The sequence below is a fragment of the Haematobia irritans genome, chromosome 1 (assembly GCF_050003625.1).
Source record: "Haematobia irritans isolate KBUSLIRL chromosome 1, ASM5000362v1, whole genome shotgun sequence".
Taxonomy (NCBI): Eukaryota; Metazoa; Arthropoda; class Insecta; order Diptera; family Muscidae; genus Haematobia; species Haematobia irritans.
In genome coordinates, this window is record NC_134397.1 from 14,957,797 (window position 1) to 14,976,886 (window position 19,090).

Consider the following 19,090-nt stretch of genomic DNA (forward strand, 5'->3'; position numbering starts at 1 on the left):
GCAATTATTAGGAGCCCTTCTGGATACATTTAGAAGGACGCCAATAAGAGCCCCTTCAAACAATCAGACAAAGTGCATTTTAAGATAGTTGTAAAAGAATCATTGTGGTCAAGTAAAACACGATTGTTTAGATGTTTATTAATTTTATGAAACATTTATAAATTCTCATAAATATAACATTTATACGGCTATCACATCACATTTAACACATTTTTATGCATTAATAAGAGATTGATGTTGAGTTACAAGTTGTAAGTTAAATGTTGTAGCGTCTATCAGCCAGCACTTTTATTCCCAATGGAGGCAGCGTGCCTGGAAAAATATTTGAAAAACTATCACTTTATTCCATTTGGAAAGTCAAAAATTGTTCACCAATTTACTTTTCACAATTTTAAGCGTAATAACTATGTTTTTAGCACTTCATTATCACTTTTATTTAAATAAATTATAAGAAGCTAGTTGTGCTTTGTGTTTCACAAAATATAAAATGGCTCTTGTAACAATAGTGATGGCAAAATACTTCCATGTACATTTTGTACTTTTTGATATGTTTACCCCATCACAGTTGGCGATAGTTGCAGTGTCACTTACGAGTCTGTGATAGCGATGAGGATGAAATGGAACGTTGAAATGCTGCAGGGATGGTGAACAATTTTCGACTTTCCAAATAGAATAAAGTGATCGTTTTTCAAATATTTTTCCAGGCACGCTGTCTCCGTCGAAAATAAACAAACTGGCTGATAGACGCTGCAATATGTAACTTGCTACTTAAAAGTCAACATCATTCTTTTACTAATGCAAAAAATTATGTTAAATGTGATGAGATAAACCGAAAAATGTTATATTTATAAGAAATTATAAATGTTTAATCAAATCAATAAACATCTACACAATCGTGTTTTACTTGACCACAATGATTCTTCTACAATTACCTTAAAATGCACTTTTTCTGATAGTTTGCAGGGGTTCTTATTGGCGTCCTTCGAAATTGATCTAAATAGGCACCTAATAATTGCACTGATGAGAAACTTTTTCGTAGTAACTTGGCGTGGTACAACTTCTCGATAGTGACGGCGCTTTTCCGAAGAGTTTTTGATGTCGTATATGATTGTTTTCGACGTGATGAGAAACTTTTTCGTAGTAACTTGGCGTGGTACAACTTCTCGATAGTGACGGCGCTTTTCCGACGAGTTTTTGATGTCGTACATGATTGTTTTCGACGTAGTGGGGATTCTCAGAAGCGCCCCCAAATTCAAAAAATGTTGGCAGGGTAAATACTCCTGAAAAAATATTCAAAATTCATGAAATATTGTTGACGTTTTTCATCTTGACTTTAAAACTAAAAGCTTTTAAAAATAGGAGGTGTCTTTTAACACATTATTTTAAAGTCGTTTTTTACTTGTTGACCTTTTCAAAAAGTCAATTTTTTTCAAATTTAAATAAAAAAGTTGAAAAGTGTTTAACTTTTTTAATAAAAGCAATATATACAACAATAAAATATTTTTTAAAGCATTTTTCTTCGAAATTGGAAATTTGGTCTGCTGGAGGGAATTTTGGTCCGATTTTGGAAAAATTTCGTAGTGGCAACGCTGGTGAAGGCGACGGAACGCTTTTGAATTAGGATAGAATTTGAAAATAAGTACGAGGTCTTCAACACTGTGTTACTTTGTGTTGTCAAGTCTTCGTGTCAAGTCTTTGTATTGTCTTCGTCCGTCTCGTTGGTTCTATTCTTTATTTTGAAAGAAAAATCAATTATCCTAGAAGGATTCGTTTAATAAAATTCGGTACATTGAAGAATAAAGTGTATCGCATAAATAACGTGTTATAAAATACAAAAAAGTGTATTTGTATACTAACTCTACGAAAAAATCCCGTTGGCATTTAAACAAAGTGTTCCTATTTGCAAGAATCTTGCCGGTATCGATCAATTTTTAACTTTTCTACTTTGTGTAAAGGAATAAACAAAACCACAAGCAAAATGATGAGCTTCGAAGGAATTAATGATGATAAAAAACCCTCATCCAAGTAAGATATATATTTTTTTTTGGTTAATTTACAAAATGCCCTTGTTTTCCTTGGTTAGTATATCTCTCATGATTTTACGTGCATGTGCGTTTGTTTGTGTGTGTGCATGATCATCGATCCTTCCAGATTCCAGTTTATTTCCAATTCTTTTGTTGTCCCTTTTGTTGTTGTTTTAATTTCTTTAAATTGGCGCTCATTTAAAGCTTTCTGTTGTACCCACACACACACACACACACATAAATACCACACTCGTAACAACACATACTTTCGTAAATGCCGGCGTAATAAAAATTTGAATTTTTTAACAGAATTTTTATAAACAAACAGCTTGCGAATCAATGTACATTTATTTTAGTGTACGAAATGTTTGTCATTGACATGAGTTGGAATGAATAAATAATAAAAAAACTAAGAAATTTGTTGTAACGGTAAACCATTTCGTTTTTTTTTTATTTTTGTTCCTTGCTTAATGCCTTCCATTTTCTTATACTTTCCGCTATGTGAGACTCGGAAATTTTTTCTCATTCTACGAAAGCATGAAATTAAACGTTTTTGTGGATAAATCTGGAATACAATCATTGTTTTATTTCTAAATTAAAAAAAAAACAATGATCACATCTAAATTTTTTACATTTCAAAATTTTATCCTTACGTAATATTCATTTACGTGGGAATTTTGCCCAAATTGGAATTTATGAATGAACGAAAAGGCTCTTATTTTTGGACAACCTCGTTTTCCCAAATTGGAATTTGTAGTTTATTTTAGAATATTCCATAGTCGCTAAGGACCTCTGGGAGGTCCAATCATACATCCAGCAAACTGTAGAGCAGGGTTGCTATTTTTGTCCGATCAGATCAAAATTGATCAAAAAAATTATTAATTTTTAAATTTGGTCCGATGGTCGGACCAAATGGAAGCTGGTTAATTTTGGTCCATTTTCGTAAAATCGGCAATTTTTTTATTTTTCATTTTAATTTTCTATAGAAAACTTATTTGAAACTATTCAAGAGGCTTTGAAGCATATGCTGAATTTTACGGTATAAATTTTTCTTGCTTAGTTCTCTTGCTTTTGTGTCGTTAACATTGACAATTTAATCAGCTGGCAAAAAATGGGGCATTAGAGGGTTAACAAGATTTTCTATAGAAATAAAATTTTGCCAAAATTTTGTACAGAAATAAACTTAAAAAAAATCTATAGATACAAAACTATGCAAATATTTTGTATAGGAAAAAAATTTGTAAAAATTGTATATAGAAATGAAATTTTGCGATAACTTTCTATAAAAATAAAAGCTTGACAAATTCTCTGTAGATATTAAATATTCACAAAATTTTCTACAGATACAAAATTTTGACAAAATTTTCTATCGAAATAAAAGATTGACAAATTTTCTATAGAAATAAAATTTTGACAAAATTTTCTATAGAAATAAAAGTTTGACAAATTTTCTATATCAAATAAAATTTTGACAAAATTTTCTATAGCAAATAAAATTTTGACAAAATTTTCTATAGCAAATAAAATTTTGACAAAATTTTCTATAGAAATAAAATTTTGACAAAATTTTCTATAGAAATAAAATTTTGACAAAATTTTCTATAGAAATAAAATTTTGACAAAATTTTCTATAGAAATAAAATTTCGAGAAAATTTTCTATAGAAAGAAAATTTTGACAAAATTTTCTATAGAAATATAATTTCGAGAAAATTTTCTATAGAAATAAAATTTTGACAAAATTTTCTATAGAAATAAAATTTTGACAAAATTTTCTATAGAAATAAAATTTTGACAAAATTTTCTATAGAAATAAAATTTTGACAAAATTTTCTATAGAAATAAAATTTTGACAAAATTTTCTATAGAAATAAAATTTTGACAAAATTTTCTATAGAAATAAAATTTTGACAAAATTTTCTATAGAAATAAAAGTTTGACAAATTTTCTATAGCAAATAAAATTTTGACAAAATTTTCTATAGCAAATAAAATTTTGACAAAATTTTCTATAGCAAATAAAATTTTGACAAAATTTTCTATAGAAATAAAATTTTGACAAAATTTTCTATAGAAATAAAATTTTGACAAAATTTTCTATAGAAATAAAATTTTGACAAAATATTCTATAGAAATAAAATTTTGACAAAATTTTCTATAGAAATAAAATTTTGACAAAATTTTCTATAGAAATATAATTTCGAGAAAATTTTCTATAGAAATAAAATTTTGACAAAATTTTCTATAGAAATATAATTTCGAGAAAATTTTCTATAGAAATAAAATTTTGACAAAATTTTCTATAGAAATAAAATTTTGACAAAATTTTCTATAGAAATAAAATTTTGACAAAATTTTCTATAGAAATAAAATTTCGAGAAAATTTTCTATAGAAATAAAATTTTGACAAAATTTTCTATAGAAATATAATTTCGAGAAAATTTTCGGCATAAATCTACTTTAGTACAAGTGCACCGATTGGTCCAATTTTTGGCCAGCGTGTAGACTTTTCGATTCTAAGCACAAAATGTCATATACCACTTTTTGGCGGAAAGACCTATTTTCGGAGTTACGGGCCCCTAAAGTTTTCATTATCACGTATACTGGATTCAGTATCCATCGCACATAATCATCCTGAAAGTAAAATATTTCGAATAACATGGATCCGGAGAGGTCCTGGCTTCGCGTTAGCCCACTTTGGACTCTGTCCATAGGAGAATGTCTCAAACCCCAGCCGAAGGCCGACTACCTATCCCCTTTGGGTTCGCGATAGCCCAATTTGGACCCTGTACACAGGAGATAGTCTCAAACCCCGGCCGAAGGCCGTCCACGTATACCCAATTTTTAAGAGCCGATATCTCGAAAACTACGCTCTTCCGACACATTTCGGTATATTTTCTGCTTAAAAAGTACTATTTTTACCATGCAAAAAACCCGAATTTTATTGATTTCATGAAAAATTGCTGTCAGAATCAACAAAAGTATAAAGGAAAATACCGATTTTCAGATGTCGATATCTCGAAAACTATGCTTTTCCGACAAAGTTAAAGTAGATTTGTTCCAAATTTTCTATACTATTTTATACATATTTATATTTATTATATACACGCATATGTTCTCACATTGTCATAACTTGATTTGTACTTTATTCATAGTTAGTAGTCCGTTGTAATTTATATAAATTGGCCGCTAAGTGGCTTCAACTTACATTGTGAAAATAAAAATAAATAAATAGTTTTTTTTTCTATCAAAGTAATACTTTCAAAAATTTGGACATTTAAATGATAATAATTTAATTTGGAAAAAGGGTCCGCTGGTACCAATTTTAGTCCAATTTTGGAAAAATGTTGGACCAAAATAAAAATTCAATGTGGCAATGCTGATGCAGAGACTTCTCAACAAAAACTCTTGGCTACAGTACTGCCGATATTTTTCTGGCTCTTGTCCCCCATGTTGGAACGCTCCGATTCCCAAATTTCTTACAAAAATCCCCAATACAAGTTTTTATGAAAAAAATAAGGAAATAAGCTCTGCTGTAGAAAATTGAAAAAAGTAAAAAATATATATATATTTTTTTTGATATCAGCTTGCGGACTGCAATAAGATCAAGATGCCTTCATCATTTCTGTATTGGTGATATATGATGAGAAGAAAAATTTTCTTGATATATTTTTCTGTGTATGACTCGATTGTCAAAAGGCGATTTTGAGGTTTCAGACAAAAGTCTATTTCTATTTTTCGAAAATAAATCGACATTTGCAATAATTGAAAAGTCGATTTTTTTCTAAAAAAAATCAGTTCAAAAAGAAGTAAACACATTCCTTTCCCAATTCAAATTCGATTCTTAGATTGGTCGTTTTTGGTCACCAAAATTATGTGAATATCTTATTTTGAACTCAAAAATCGGGTTTGAGGTCTTTTTTTATATACTTTTTTTTTAAATAATTTTTATAAGTCTTATTAATTTTCTTATGGGAGTAATTATTATCAAATTTAAATTAGTCCCAAAATCCTGATTACATCTGTGGCATTTATGGTTTTCCTTTGTCTGTTAACTTCAAAGACAAAAATAATAATAATTAAACTTTAATTTAGCATATTGATTTTTGTGAATATTCACGTAATTTTTTTTCGAACAAAATCAACTGGTGGATGACATAGACTTTTTTGATTTGAATGTCCGATGTTTCTACACTGGCATAACTTTTTGTTGCCGACTGACGGGCTTAGCAAACCATCCAGCATATTCTTTGTCTCCTTAAGTTCTCTTTGTGACTCACCAAAAAGAACAAGAAATGGTTAAACTTAAAAGGAAACACATGGATGGATTTAAACTCTACAATATTTATTTTTTTCATGCCAAAAAAAACAACAAAAGTTTGTCATATCTCTCTCCCCACCACAGTAAAGAGTTTTTCTTGGTATAAAAATTTACAAATATTGGCATTTTTCACACTTGAACAAATGAATTAAATACAGATGGATGAAGTAGCCTGAAGTGAGACAAATTTATTTTGTCGCAATTCATTCATTAATGGTAAAGTTTCTAAAAGAAATAAAGTTTTACAGCTGCATTTTTAATAATATTTACAAAAAAATAAAATCTTGGGATTTCACCAACTTCTTCTCGTTGCCATGAACTAAAAATCCCCTACTCTTTGTCCTTTATACCCCATTCTATTCCGTTTGCATAAACTCAATTTGAAAATTGTAAGCAAACAAAGCACCCAGAAATGAGGTGTTTATAGTGTCTGCAACTACAATGTTACAGTGTTGTTGGTTCCAAAGCAATGTAAGAGGAAACAAGCACGTCCCATAGACGCCACTGCCAGCCAAATTTACTATACGAGAAGCAGCTCCTTGCTCCTCACTGCCATTATGCTGTAATAACTAAAGGAAAATGCTAGCAAATATGTACATAGTCATTTTTTGGTATTTCTTATGCAGAGACTAGTCATTATCGGCGTAAATGTGTCCATGCCTATAATCGTATCGTAAATGTGGGGTTATTGTATAATATTGCTTTAGAATGAGAAAAATTTCCTTTAGAAGGGAGAAAAGTGGCTTAAAATTAAACAAACATTATAGATACATTGTGGCAATCTTGAAACTAGTAATGTCTAAGGATCCAATAGTCGATTTTTTCACAAATGAAAAATTAGAAAATTTTGTCAAAATTTTATTTGCTTTAGAAAAATTTGCCAAATTTTATTTGCTATAGAAAATTTTTGCAAACTTTTATTTCTATAGAAAATTTTTGCAAATTTTTATTTGTAAAGAAAATTTTGTCAAAATTCTATTTCTATAAAAAAAATTTGTCACAATGTTATTTCTATAGAAAAAATTTGTCACAATGTTATTTCTATAGAAAATTTTGTCAAAATTTTATTTTTATAGAAAATTTTGTCACAATTTTATTTCTATAGAAAATTTTGTCAAAATTTCATTTCTATAGGTAATTTTGTCAAAATTTTATTTCTATAGAAAATTTTTGCAAAATTTTATTTCTATAGAAAATTTTGTCAAAATTCTTTTTCTATAGAAAATTTTGTCAAAATTCTATTTCTATAGAAAATTTTGTCAAAATTCTATTTCTATAGAAAATTTTGTCAAAATTTTATTTGCTATAGAAAATTTTGTCAAAATTTCATTTCTATAGATAATTTTGTCAAAATTTTATTTCTATAGAAAATTTTTACAAAATTTTGTTAAAATTTTATTTCTTTAAAAAATTTTGTACAAATTTTATTTCTATAGAAAATTGTGTCTAAGTTTTATTTCTATAGAAAATTTTATTTCTTTAGAAAATTTTGTGAAATTTTTTTCCCTAGAACATTTTATTTCTATAGGAAATTTGTGAAGTCCAAACTATTTTTGGTAGAATCCTATCAACTGTGGCAACCGTGCCTCCAACACTTTGTTCTAAGAAAAGCAAAAAACCTTTACCTCCATCGTGGTACATATCTGAAACAAAAACTAATCTTGCTGCCTCTTACCCATGTCTTTATTATAGTTTCCCCTTTTGTTTCATATCATCCTGTTTGAAACATTTTATTCTTTTTTTTCGATTTCTTTTCTTACTTTTTGTTTTGTTCTCAAGTGTATTGACTTTTGTGTTGTTTTTCTTATGGTAGAACTGAATTCCGGCCAGTTTTGCTAAAATACATGTAAGCAAAATTGAATTGTTGTTGGGTTTCTTTTAAACCCTGGCTGTCTCTGACTTGGAAGTTTAGTGGTGGGGATGGCAACCAATTGCTGATGAGGTTGATGATGATATTGATGGTGATGGATGATGACCTTCAATGGGTGACAGTAGTAGTAGTAGTTAGTAATACAATGAGGTACTTTACCTAGATTGTAACTAACAATGCCACTATTGTCATTGTGATACAAGATGTTCTTCAGTTTATTGCAGTTGGTATAGGCTATTATTGATTATCCATGTGTCTGTCCATTTATTTGTTGTTCGCAAGATGCAATTTTTTGGCCACTATAGTGGCTGGATATTACAAATGGGAGTTTTTGTTTCTAGCAGAAATATTAAAAAAAAAATAAAATTCGAATTTTCAACTAAAAAGTGTGCTACAACATTTTTTTTGCATATAGTGAATTAGTCGAAATTTTCGAATTTGATACCCTCAGTTGAAAGATAGATAGACAATATACTTTAAGAATATATTTTCTGTGTCAATTAAGTAGAGTTTTTGGGTGTATTGTCTACAGAAGGACAATACACCCAAAAACGATGTTTCTGAAAATGAGCATCAGACTTTATGTCGCCTACAAAAGATTTTATTTATTTCATCAAATTTCGTATAATAGAATTTCTTAGAGTTTCTTGACACACCTTTCGTCGTGTGTGTGTCACATACCCCAAATATGTCTTGAAATTTGGAAACTACATTTTAAAACTTAATTGAGCTTACCATTACGATTTAGATTTCTCATAAGAATGGCCATTAGATTTTTCATACCATGGATATTTTCGAATGTCATAACAAATTTCACTTTTGTTTTAGTTTAAATGGCATCCGTTTTGCTTGATTGGTGATTTACTTTTCATTTGGCAATTTTCCTTTATGACAAACTATTTGTCATACATTTCTGGCCATATGTTTATGCTTGCCAGGCGACAAACCTAACTCTCGTTTTGTGTTTGAGTTTGACTATGTATCCATGAAACATAAGATACAAAAATGTATTACCAAAATTGGTCTTGTGCCAAGTATGGTGGCTATTGTATGACATGGTGGCGTCCTATGGCGGTGGCTTTATAATTCTCGTCTCGTTATCTAACAATTAAATTCCCTGTATTTATATTTTATTGACTCGCTTCCTTATTTTATTTAGTTTTTTTTTTGTTTTTTAATTGCCTCCCTATCAGCATTGCTGTCGCATGTCCTTTTACCTACCTACTGGGAACGATGTATTACTCAATGGGATAGGGGTAGAGGGGAAGGTTGTTTTTTTTTTCTTTTGCGTTCCAAGTGAATTTCATTTTCCACATGAAACAGGCTTATTTTTATTTCTTATATCCTTTGACCTTACCACCAACCCATATAGGTATACTCACTAACAATATGTGGGCGCAATTTTCAAAATTGCATTGAAAGTAAATATTTGAATAATTTATAGGCAGCAATTATAGAAATAAAGGAGAAAATTCTGAAATTACGGCGGTATGCTGATTGTGTCCTAGGGTTTTACTAAATGCATTGCCCGAAAGGTGGTGGAGTGTTGTCCGGCTGATGATTATTGACAGCTGTCGTTAGAGTATATACATTTTCTGTCTGCCCAACACCTGTTTATACACAAAAAAATGCATGATGTACCCTTATTTTTTTTGCCTTTTTCAGTTGTGCGAGGGTGTTTTAAGGTTCAATAGTTTTTCTTTTTTTTCGATTCTCTAAGGAAAGTAATATCAACAGAATTTTCTACGCAAGGTCCCATAACTTTTGGCTCGTGTCAAACATATGGTCCGTTAAAAAAAAAAAAAATCGCTTTAAAAATTTTCTATTGAAATAAAATTTTAACAACATTTTCTATAGATATACAATTTAAAAAAAAAAATTTCTATAGAAATAAAATTTTCAGAAAATATTCTATAGAAATAAAATTTGGAGAAAATTTTCTATAGAAATAAAATTTTGAGAAATTTGTCTATAGAAATAAAGTTTTCAGAAAATTTTCTATAGAAATAAAATTTGGAGAAAATTTTCTGTAGAAATAAAATTTTGAGAGAATTTTCTATAGACATAAAATTTTGAGAACATTTTCTATAGAAATAAAATTTTGAGAAAATTTTCTATAGAAATAAAATTTTTAGAAAAATTTCTATAGAAAAAAAATTTTGAGAAAATTTTCTTTAGAAATAAAATTTTCAGAAAAATTTTTATACAAAAAAAATTTGGAGAAAATTGTCTATAGAAATAAAATTTGGAGAAAATTTTCTATAGAAATAAAATTTGGAGAAAATTTACTATAGAAATAAAATTTGAAGAAAATTTTCTATAGAAATAAAATTTGAAGAAAATTTTCCATAGAAATAAAATTTTAAAAAAATTTTCTATAGAAATAAAATTTTCAGAAAATTTTCTATAGAAATAAAATTTTTAGAAAATTTTCTATAGAAATATAATTTTCTGAAAATTTTCTAATAAAATTTTCTATAGAAATAAATTTTTCGATGGAAATAATATAATCAGAAAATTTTCCGAAAATTTTCTATAAAAATAAAATTTTCAGAAAATTTTCTATAAAAAAAAAACATTCAGAAACATATCTATAGAAATAAAATTTGGAGAAAAGTTTCTATAGAAATAATATATACAGAAAATTTTCCATAGAAATTAAATTTTCAGAAAATTTTCTATGGAAATAATATATTCAGAAAATTTTCTATGGAAATAATATATTCAGAAAATGTTCTATAGAAACAAGATTCTTAGAAAATTTTCTATAGATATAAATAGATATAAATAAAATTTTCTATGGAAATAATATATTCAGAAAATTTTCTATAGAAATAGAAACTAAATTTTCTATAGAAATAGAAATTAAACTTTCAGATAATTTTCTATAGAAATTAAATTTTTAAAAAATTTTCCATAGAAATAAAATTTTCAGAAAATTTTCTATAGAAATAAAATTTTCTGAAAATTTTTCTATGGAAATAAAATTTGGAGAAAATTTTCTATAGAAATAAAATTTTTAGAAAATGTTCAATAGAAATAATATTTTAAAAAAGTTTCTTTAGAGAAATAACATTTTCTATGGAAATAAAATTTTCAGACAATTTTCCATGGAAATAAAATGTTCTAAAAATATTTGAAGAAAATTTTCTACAGAAATAAAATTTTCAGAAAATTTTTCATAGAAATAAAATTTTCAAAAATTTTTCTTTATGAAATAAAATTTTCAGAAAATTTTCTATAGAAATAAAATTTTCTATAGAAATAAAATTTTCAGAAAATTTTCTATAGAAATAAAATTTTCAGAAAATTTTCTATAGAAATAAAATTTTCAGAAAATTTTCCGTATAATTGAAATTTTCCGAAAATTTTCTATAAAAATAAAATTTTCGGAAAATTTTCTATAGACAAAAAGATTCAGAAACATATCTATAGAAATAAAATTTTTAAAAATTTTTCTATAGAAATAAAATTTGGAGAAAAGTTTTTATAGAAATAATATACTCAGAAAATTTTCCATAGGAATAACATATTAAAAAAAAAATTATAGAAATACAATTTTCTATGGAAATAAATTTTCTAAGAAATAAAATTTTCTATAGAAATAAAATTTTCAGAAAATTTTCTATGGAAATAATATATTCAGAAAATTTTCCATAGAAATTAAATTTTCAGAAAATTTTCTATGGAAATAATATATTCAGAAAATTTTCTATAAAAACAAAATTTTTAGAAAATTTTCTATAGATATACATTTTGAGAAGATGTTCTATAGAAACAAAATTTTGAGAAAATTTTCTATCGAAATAAAATTTTGAGAAAATTTTCTAAAGAAATAAAATTTTCAGAAAATTTTCTATAGAAAAAAAAGTTTCAGAAAATTTTCTATATAAATAAAATTTTCAGAAAATTTTCTGAGAAATACAATTTTCTATAAAAATAAAATTTTCTATGGAAATAATATATTCAGAAAATTTTCCATAGAATTAAGATTTTCCGAAAATTTTCTATAAAAATAAAATTTTCAGAAAATTTTCTATAAAAATAAAATTTTCCGAAAATTTTCTATAGAAATTGAAACTAAATTTTCTATGGAAATAGAAATTAAATTTTCAGATAATTTTCTATAGTAATTAAATTTAAAAAAAAAAAAAAATTCCATAGAAATTATATTTTCAGAAAATTTTCAATAGAAATAAAATTTTCTGAAAAATTTCTACAGGAGTAAAATTTTGACAAAAAAAAAAAATTCTATGTTAAAAAGAAAAAAACATTGTAGGGGAACACATCGACCCTACTCTAATGGTACCTTATAGTCACCAAATGTACTTAAGAGTTTGAGACAACTTTCAATTTCTTTGCTGTGTTATTTTTTCTTGTTTGTAAAACAGTGTCGACTGTAAATGTATTATGCAATATCCAAATTTGGTTTAATGGAAATGTAACAAAAACCACACTCAAATTTTCTAAGATAATGTCATCCAAAGGCACCAAGACACAGCCTGAGGTAAGGATTAAATGGCTGACAATTTGGCGTCGACACACTTTTGATAACAATTTTAAACGCGTCGCTCTGGCACCTAAGATATATTATAAGTAATTTAAGATTTTCGTTTTGTTTGTAAATCAATTTGAGTTTTGAGTAGTATTCTCTATATGGATTTATAAATCTTATAAGAAAAAAGGTCTCAAGCTCGAAAAAAAATTAGATTTAATGAAAAGTTTTTCTGATAACTACAAAAAACAAAAATTTCACTCAAACATACCAAAAGTTGTCATAGTTAAGTTATATTGGCCCCATTAACTTAACTCCTTCGTGTTGTGAAAAAGGACATTAAACCTAAAATGTGTTTTTTTCCTGTCTTACATGTGTTTACAATAAAAATATGCATGTGTTTGTATTTACAATAGCATAACGCCTCTTCATCATAGTTTTTACTATACAACACACTACAGTCACTTCATTTAGTCACGCGATATTTTAATTTTCTAACGATTTCCAACTAAAAAACGGAGCTAGATATAAAATTATCTTAAATATTATTTTGTTGATGTTTGTTGCTGATGTTGATTTTTTTCCTATAAAACAACGTCATTATGAATGAAGAAAATGGGAACAATGAACCTTTCACATACAGACATACATACAAAAAAAAAACAGCGATAACAATTTACTATGCGTTTTTTTTCATATACCAATGCATTCATTTTATTGAAACATTTGCGATTTCGCAGAATGATGGTTTATCCGCGTAATGGACATCATATATCACGAAAATGCTATGACAAGGAAGAGGAAATATTTGCATTTCCTTTTTTTTAATGATATGGGTCGCGATATAGTTTATGGATAGATAGAAAAGGAGACATGTGGATCTTAATTTACTTTCACACTATATTCAAAAAAGAAATCATTCAAAAAAATGAGCAATGATAATTGGATTTGTTTTCGGCCCTAAAAGCATACCTTATTTAAAATGTTATAGGTATACATTTAAAATTAACTTTATAATAAAAAAAAACTAATTCTAAATTTATCTCTTTTTTTTCTTTATAGGTATGTATACATATTTCTCTGACGATATCCTTTATGGAGGTCAAGGAACTGATCACATCAAATGCCGTAATGTATTTTTAAAAAATATTGACTAATATTTCTTATTTACAACAAGGGTAGTAAGATCAGTGGTGCCAATTTGGTGCTTTTAGCACCAAATCTAGTGCTTTTTGATTTCTAAAAAGCACCAAATTGCATTTTTTCAAAAAAAGCACCAACTTGGTGCTTTCTGCCATTTTCATTTAGTGCTTTTGGTGCTTTTTTCATTTTGAACAGTATTAAGTTTAATTGATACAAAAATTAGGATTAGACTTTCAGGAGCTTAAGAAAATCAACTTTATTGCCAAATATAGAATTTGATTATTTTTAATTAATATTGTTATTGAGAGTATTCTGTAGGAAAGTCTAGCGACGAATGCTGAATCTTGGAACTTGATAAAGATGTTTGTATTAATAACGTTTATATTAAATTCACAAAAGCACGCACAACTGAAATAAGCAATAGACTCCTTCCATATATTAATATTTTGAAACACATTACTGATCAAACTGAATTGGATGAAAGCATTAAAACTGATCAAGGGGTTACTTAAATAGCGGTTCATAACTTCATAAAATTACAAATTCAATACACAAACGTTCTATAGAAAATTTTATTTCTATAGAAAATTTTCTCAAAATTTTATTTCTATAGAAAATTTTCTTAAAATTTTATTTCTATAAAAAAGTTTCTCAAAATTTTATTTCTATAGAAAATGTTCTCAAAATTTTATTTCTATAGGAAATTTTGACAACATTTTATTTCTATAGAAAATTTTCTCAAAATTTTATTTCTATAGAAAATTTTGTCAAAATTTTATTTCTATAGAAAATTTTCTCTAAAATTTTATTTCTATCAAATTTTTGTTTATATAGAAAATTTGGTCAAAATTTTATTTCTATAGAAAATTTTCTCAAAATTTTATTTCTATAAAAAATTTTGTCAAAATTTTATTTCTATAAAAATTTTCTCAAAATTTTATTTCTATAGAAAATTTTGTCAAAATTTTATTTCTATAGAAAATTTTCTCAAAATTTTATTTATATAGGAAATTTTGTCAAAATTGTATTTCCATAAAAATTTTTGTCAAAATTATATTGAACAGTGACTGTTCTCGCAATTCTCTTTAAAGCGAATAAGGTATCAGTGATATCGGTTTAAATTTTGATACTTTTCACTCCTCAGTAATAATCACATTTCCATATTTTGTCGCCTAATGTAAATTATGGTAAATTTATTTCGATGTTTTCATTGTAAGACCATCGGCTTAATTTTCCTCTTCATTCACTCTATTATTTAATCTTGGGTCAAAAATTTATTTCTATAGAAAATTTGTCAAAATTTTATTTCTATAAAAAATTTTCTCAAAATTTTATTTCTATAGAAAAGTTTGTCAAAATTTTATTTATATAGAAAATTTTCTCAAAATTTTATTTCTATAGAAAATTTTCTCAAAATTTTATTTCTATAGAAAATTTTTTCAAAATTTTATTTCTATAGAAAATTTTCTCAAAATTTTATTTCTATAGAGAATTTTATCAAATTTTTATTTCTATCAAATTTTTGTTTCTATAGAAAATTTGGTCAAAATTTTATTTCTATAGAAAATTTTGTCAAAATTTTATTTCTATAGAAAATTTTGTCAAAATTTTATTTCTATAGAAAATTTTATCAAAATTTTATTCCTATAGAAAATTTTATCAAAATTTTATTTCTATAAAAAAATTTCTCAAAATTTTATTTCTATAGAAAAGTTTGCCAAAATTTTATTTCTATAGAAAATTTTGTCAAAATTTTATTTCTATAGAAAATTTTGTCAAAATTTTATTTCTATAGAAAACTTTCTCAAAATTTTTTTTTCTATAGAAAATTTTGTCAAAATTATATTGAACAGTGGCCGTTCTCGTAATTCTCTTTAAAGCGAATCAGGTATCAGTGATATCGGTTAAAATTTTGATACTTTTCACTCCTCAGTAATAATCACATTTCCATATTTTGTCGCCTAATGTAAATTATGGTAAATTTATTTCGAGGTTTTTATTGTAAGACCATCGGCTTAATTTTCCTCTTCATTCACTCTATTATTTAATCTTGAGTTTGAGAGTTTTCAAACCATTTATGGCCAACAATCATACTCAAAGTTGTTATTGAACAAAAAAAATTCAAATTCACTTTCAATTGCTACGGCTGCCTTTGCCCCCACAGCAATGACGGTCGTTGGTTTTTTCTTGAAATTTTTCATTGCTGCCATCGTCGTCGTCGTCCGAAGACAAATATGGTCATGATTAGCCGCTTAAGAGGTGAAGAGTTTTTGAGGACAAGCCAGACGAGCCAACTGAATATTTCTAAATTGTATAACAACTGCAAAAATAGTGACGACATAAAGACTATGACTCTTGCTGCCCATATTGCTCGGGAGTAATTTAGTTTTTTTCTTCATTTTTTTCACCTTAAATTTATAATAAATCCCAATGCATTCAATGTCTTTCTTTTGAGTGATTGCTCCGATTAAGAAGACCAAAGACCCCCCGACGCAAAGTAATACATCGTCAGCGTTTTGAGTACACACCTACAGTTCAACGAATAATGATTTTCGTTATTGTTTTTTTGTTTCTGTTGTTTTTGGACATAATTGGTTAATGAATGTTATCGGAAATATACAAAACTATTTTTGGAGCTATTTTTCAATGAAAATTGATTTAATGATAGCCAAAAACTATAGCATTATTTGTGTTGCCAAACAACAATTGTTTTTATCATTAAACGAGATGCTTAAAATTATACTAATTTAGGTTTTATGTAAAATTTTGAGAAATTAACAATATTATGTTGTGAGAAAACAACAATACATTTTAAATTTGAAAAAATACAAAAATCTGTAATCAATAGGTTGGCGTTATTATAAATTGCACAAAAGAAATGATCACAGTCACACCACACTAAAAATGAATATTAACAAAATTGAACGAGTCACCAACTTCACATACCTTTGTGTTTTATTAAAAGAAAAAATGGAATTCATTCTAATTGCCTCGTATAAAGATGACCAGGATTACGGTTGCCACCCGATCTAAAAATAACCTACCCAAATTTGGAGAAAATTTTACAAAAAAACTATCAAACGAAAAAATCTTATTTTTTTATGTCTATAGAAAATTTTGTCAAAATTTTTTGTCTATAGAAAATTTTCTCAAAATTTTATTTCTATAGAAAATTTTGTCAAAATTTTATATCTATAGAAAATTTTGTCAAAATTTTATTTCTATAGAAAATTTTATCAAAATTTTAGTTACTATAGAAAATTTTGTCAACATTTTATTTCTATAGAAAATTTTGTCAAAATTTTATTTCTATAGAAAATTTTGTCCAAATTTTATTTCTAAGTAAATTTTGTGAAAATTTTAGTTCAATAGAAAATTTTGTCAAGATTTTATTTCTATAAAAATTTTTTCCTAGTTTTTATTTCTAAACAAAATTTTGTCAAAATTTCATTTCCAAAGAAAATTTTGTCAAAATTTTATTTCTATAAAAATTTTTTTCCTAATTTTTATTTCTAAAGAAGATTTTGTCAAAATTTCATTTCCAAAGAAAATTTTGACAAAATTTTATTTCTAAGAAAATTTTGTGAAAATTTTATTTCTATGAGATTTTTTTCCCCAATATTTATTTCTATAGAAAATTTTGTCAAAATGTTATTTCTATAGAAAATTTTGTCAAAATTTTATTTCTATAGAAAATTTTGTCAAAATTTTATTTCTATAGAAAATTTTGTCAAAATTTTATTTCTATAGAAAATTTTGTCAAAATTTTATTTCTATAGAAAATTTTGTCAAAATTTTATTTCTATAGAAAAATTTGTCAAAATTTTATTTCTATAGAAAAATTTGTCAAAATTTTATTTCTATAGAAAATTTTGTCAAAATTTTATTTCTATATAAAATTTTGTCAAAATTTTATTTCTATAGAAAATTTTGTCAAAATTTTATTTCTATAGAAAATTTTGTCAAAATTGCATTGCTATAGAAAATTTTGTCAAAATTGTATTTCTATAGAAAATTTTGTCCAAATTTTATTTCTATAGAAAATTGTGTCAAAACTGTATTTCTATAGAAAATTTTGTCAAAATTTTATTTCTATAGAAAATTTAATTTCTATAGAAAATTTTGACAAAATTTTATTTTTAAGAAAATTTTGTGAAAATTTTAGTTCAATAGAAAATTTTGTCAAAATTTTATTTCTATAGGAATTTCCTAGTTTTTATTTCTAAACAAAATTTTTGTCAAAATTTCATTTCCAAAGAAAATTTTGACAAAATTTTATTTCTAAGAAAATTTTGTGAAAATTTTATTTCTATAAGATTTTTTTCCCAATATTTCTATAAAAAAAAATTTTGTCAAAATTGTATTTCTATAAAAAATTTTGTCAAAATTTTTATTTCTATAAAAAAATTTTGTCAAAATTTTTATTTCTATAGAAAAATGTGTCAACATTTTTATTTTCATAGAAAATTTTGTCAAAATTTTATTTCTATAGAAAATTTTGTCAAAATTTTATTTCTATAAAAAATTTGCTTAAAATTTTATTTCTATAGAAAATTTTGTCAAAATTTTATTTCTATAGAAAATGTTGTCAAAATTTTATTTCTATAGAAAATTTTGTCAAAATTTTATTTCTATAAAAAATTTGCTTAAAATTTTATTTCTATAGAAAATTTTGTCAAAATTTTATTTCTATAGAAAATGTTGTCAAAATTTTATTTCTATAGAAAATTTTGTCCAAATTGTTTTCTATAGAAAATTTAATTTCTATAGAAAATTTTGCAAAATTTTATTTCTAAGAAAATTTTGTGAAAATTTTAGTTCAATAGAAAAATTTGTCAAAATTTTATTTCTATAAGAATTTTTTCCTAGTTTTCATTTCTAAACAAAATTTTGTCAAAATTTCATTTCCAATGAAAATTTTGACAAAATTTTATTTCTAACGGCCATTTTCTTGTAGCTCCGTTAGGCTTAAACTGCCAGTTAACAAAAAATTAATTTAAATTATCTTTTCTCCTGTTAACTTTAACTGAGAAATTTCCTGTAGTTAAGTTCCTAATTGGCAGATGGAATATATAGGCAAATTGTCAGATATGTCCATAGTACGGTTAAAAGTTCGTTACTTAAACTGCCAGTTAACAAAAAATTAATTTAAATTATATTTTCTCCTGTTAACTTTAACTGAGAAATTTCCTGTAGTTAAGTTCCTAATTGGCAGATGGAATATATAGGCAAATTGTCAG

General features: G+C 25.6%; 1 protein-coding gene across 1 annotated transcript in view; it reads left to right on the forward strand.

The window, feature by feature from the left end:
• The first annotated feature begins 1,648 nt into the window (after window positions 1-1,648).
• The window catches only part of Jupiter (microtubule-associated protein Jupiter), a 249,325-nt gene continuing 231,883 nt past the window's right edge, over window positions 1,649-19,090 (forward strand). Inside the window, exon 1 of the mRNA XM_075289317.1 lies at window positions 1,649-2,025. Within this exon, the coding sequence (XP_075145432.1) occupies window positions 1,979-2,025 (47 nt within the window). The 5' untranslated portion in view covers window positions 1,649-1,978. The remainder of the gene's footprint in view (window positions 2,026-19,090) is intronic.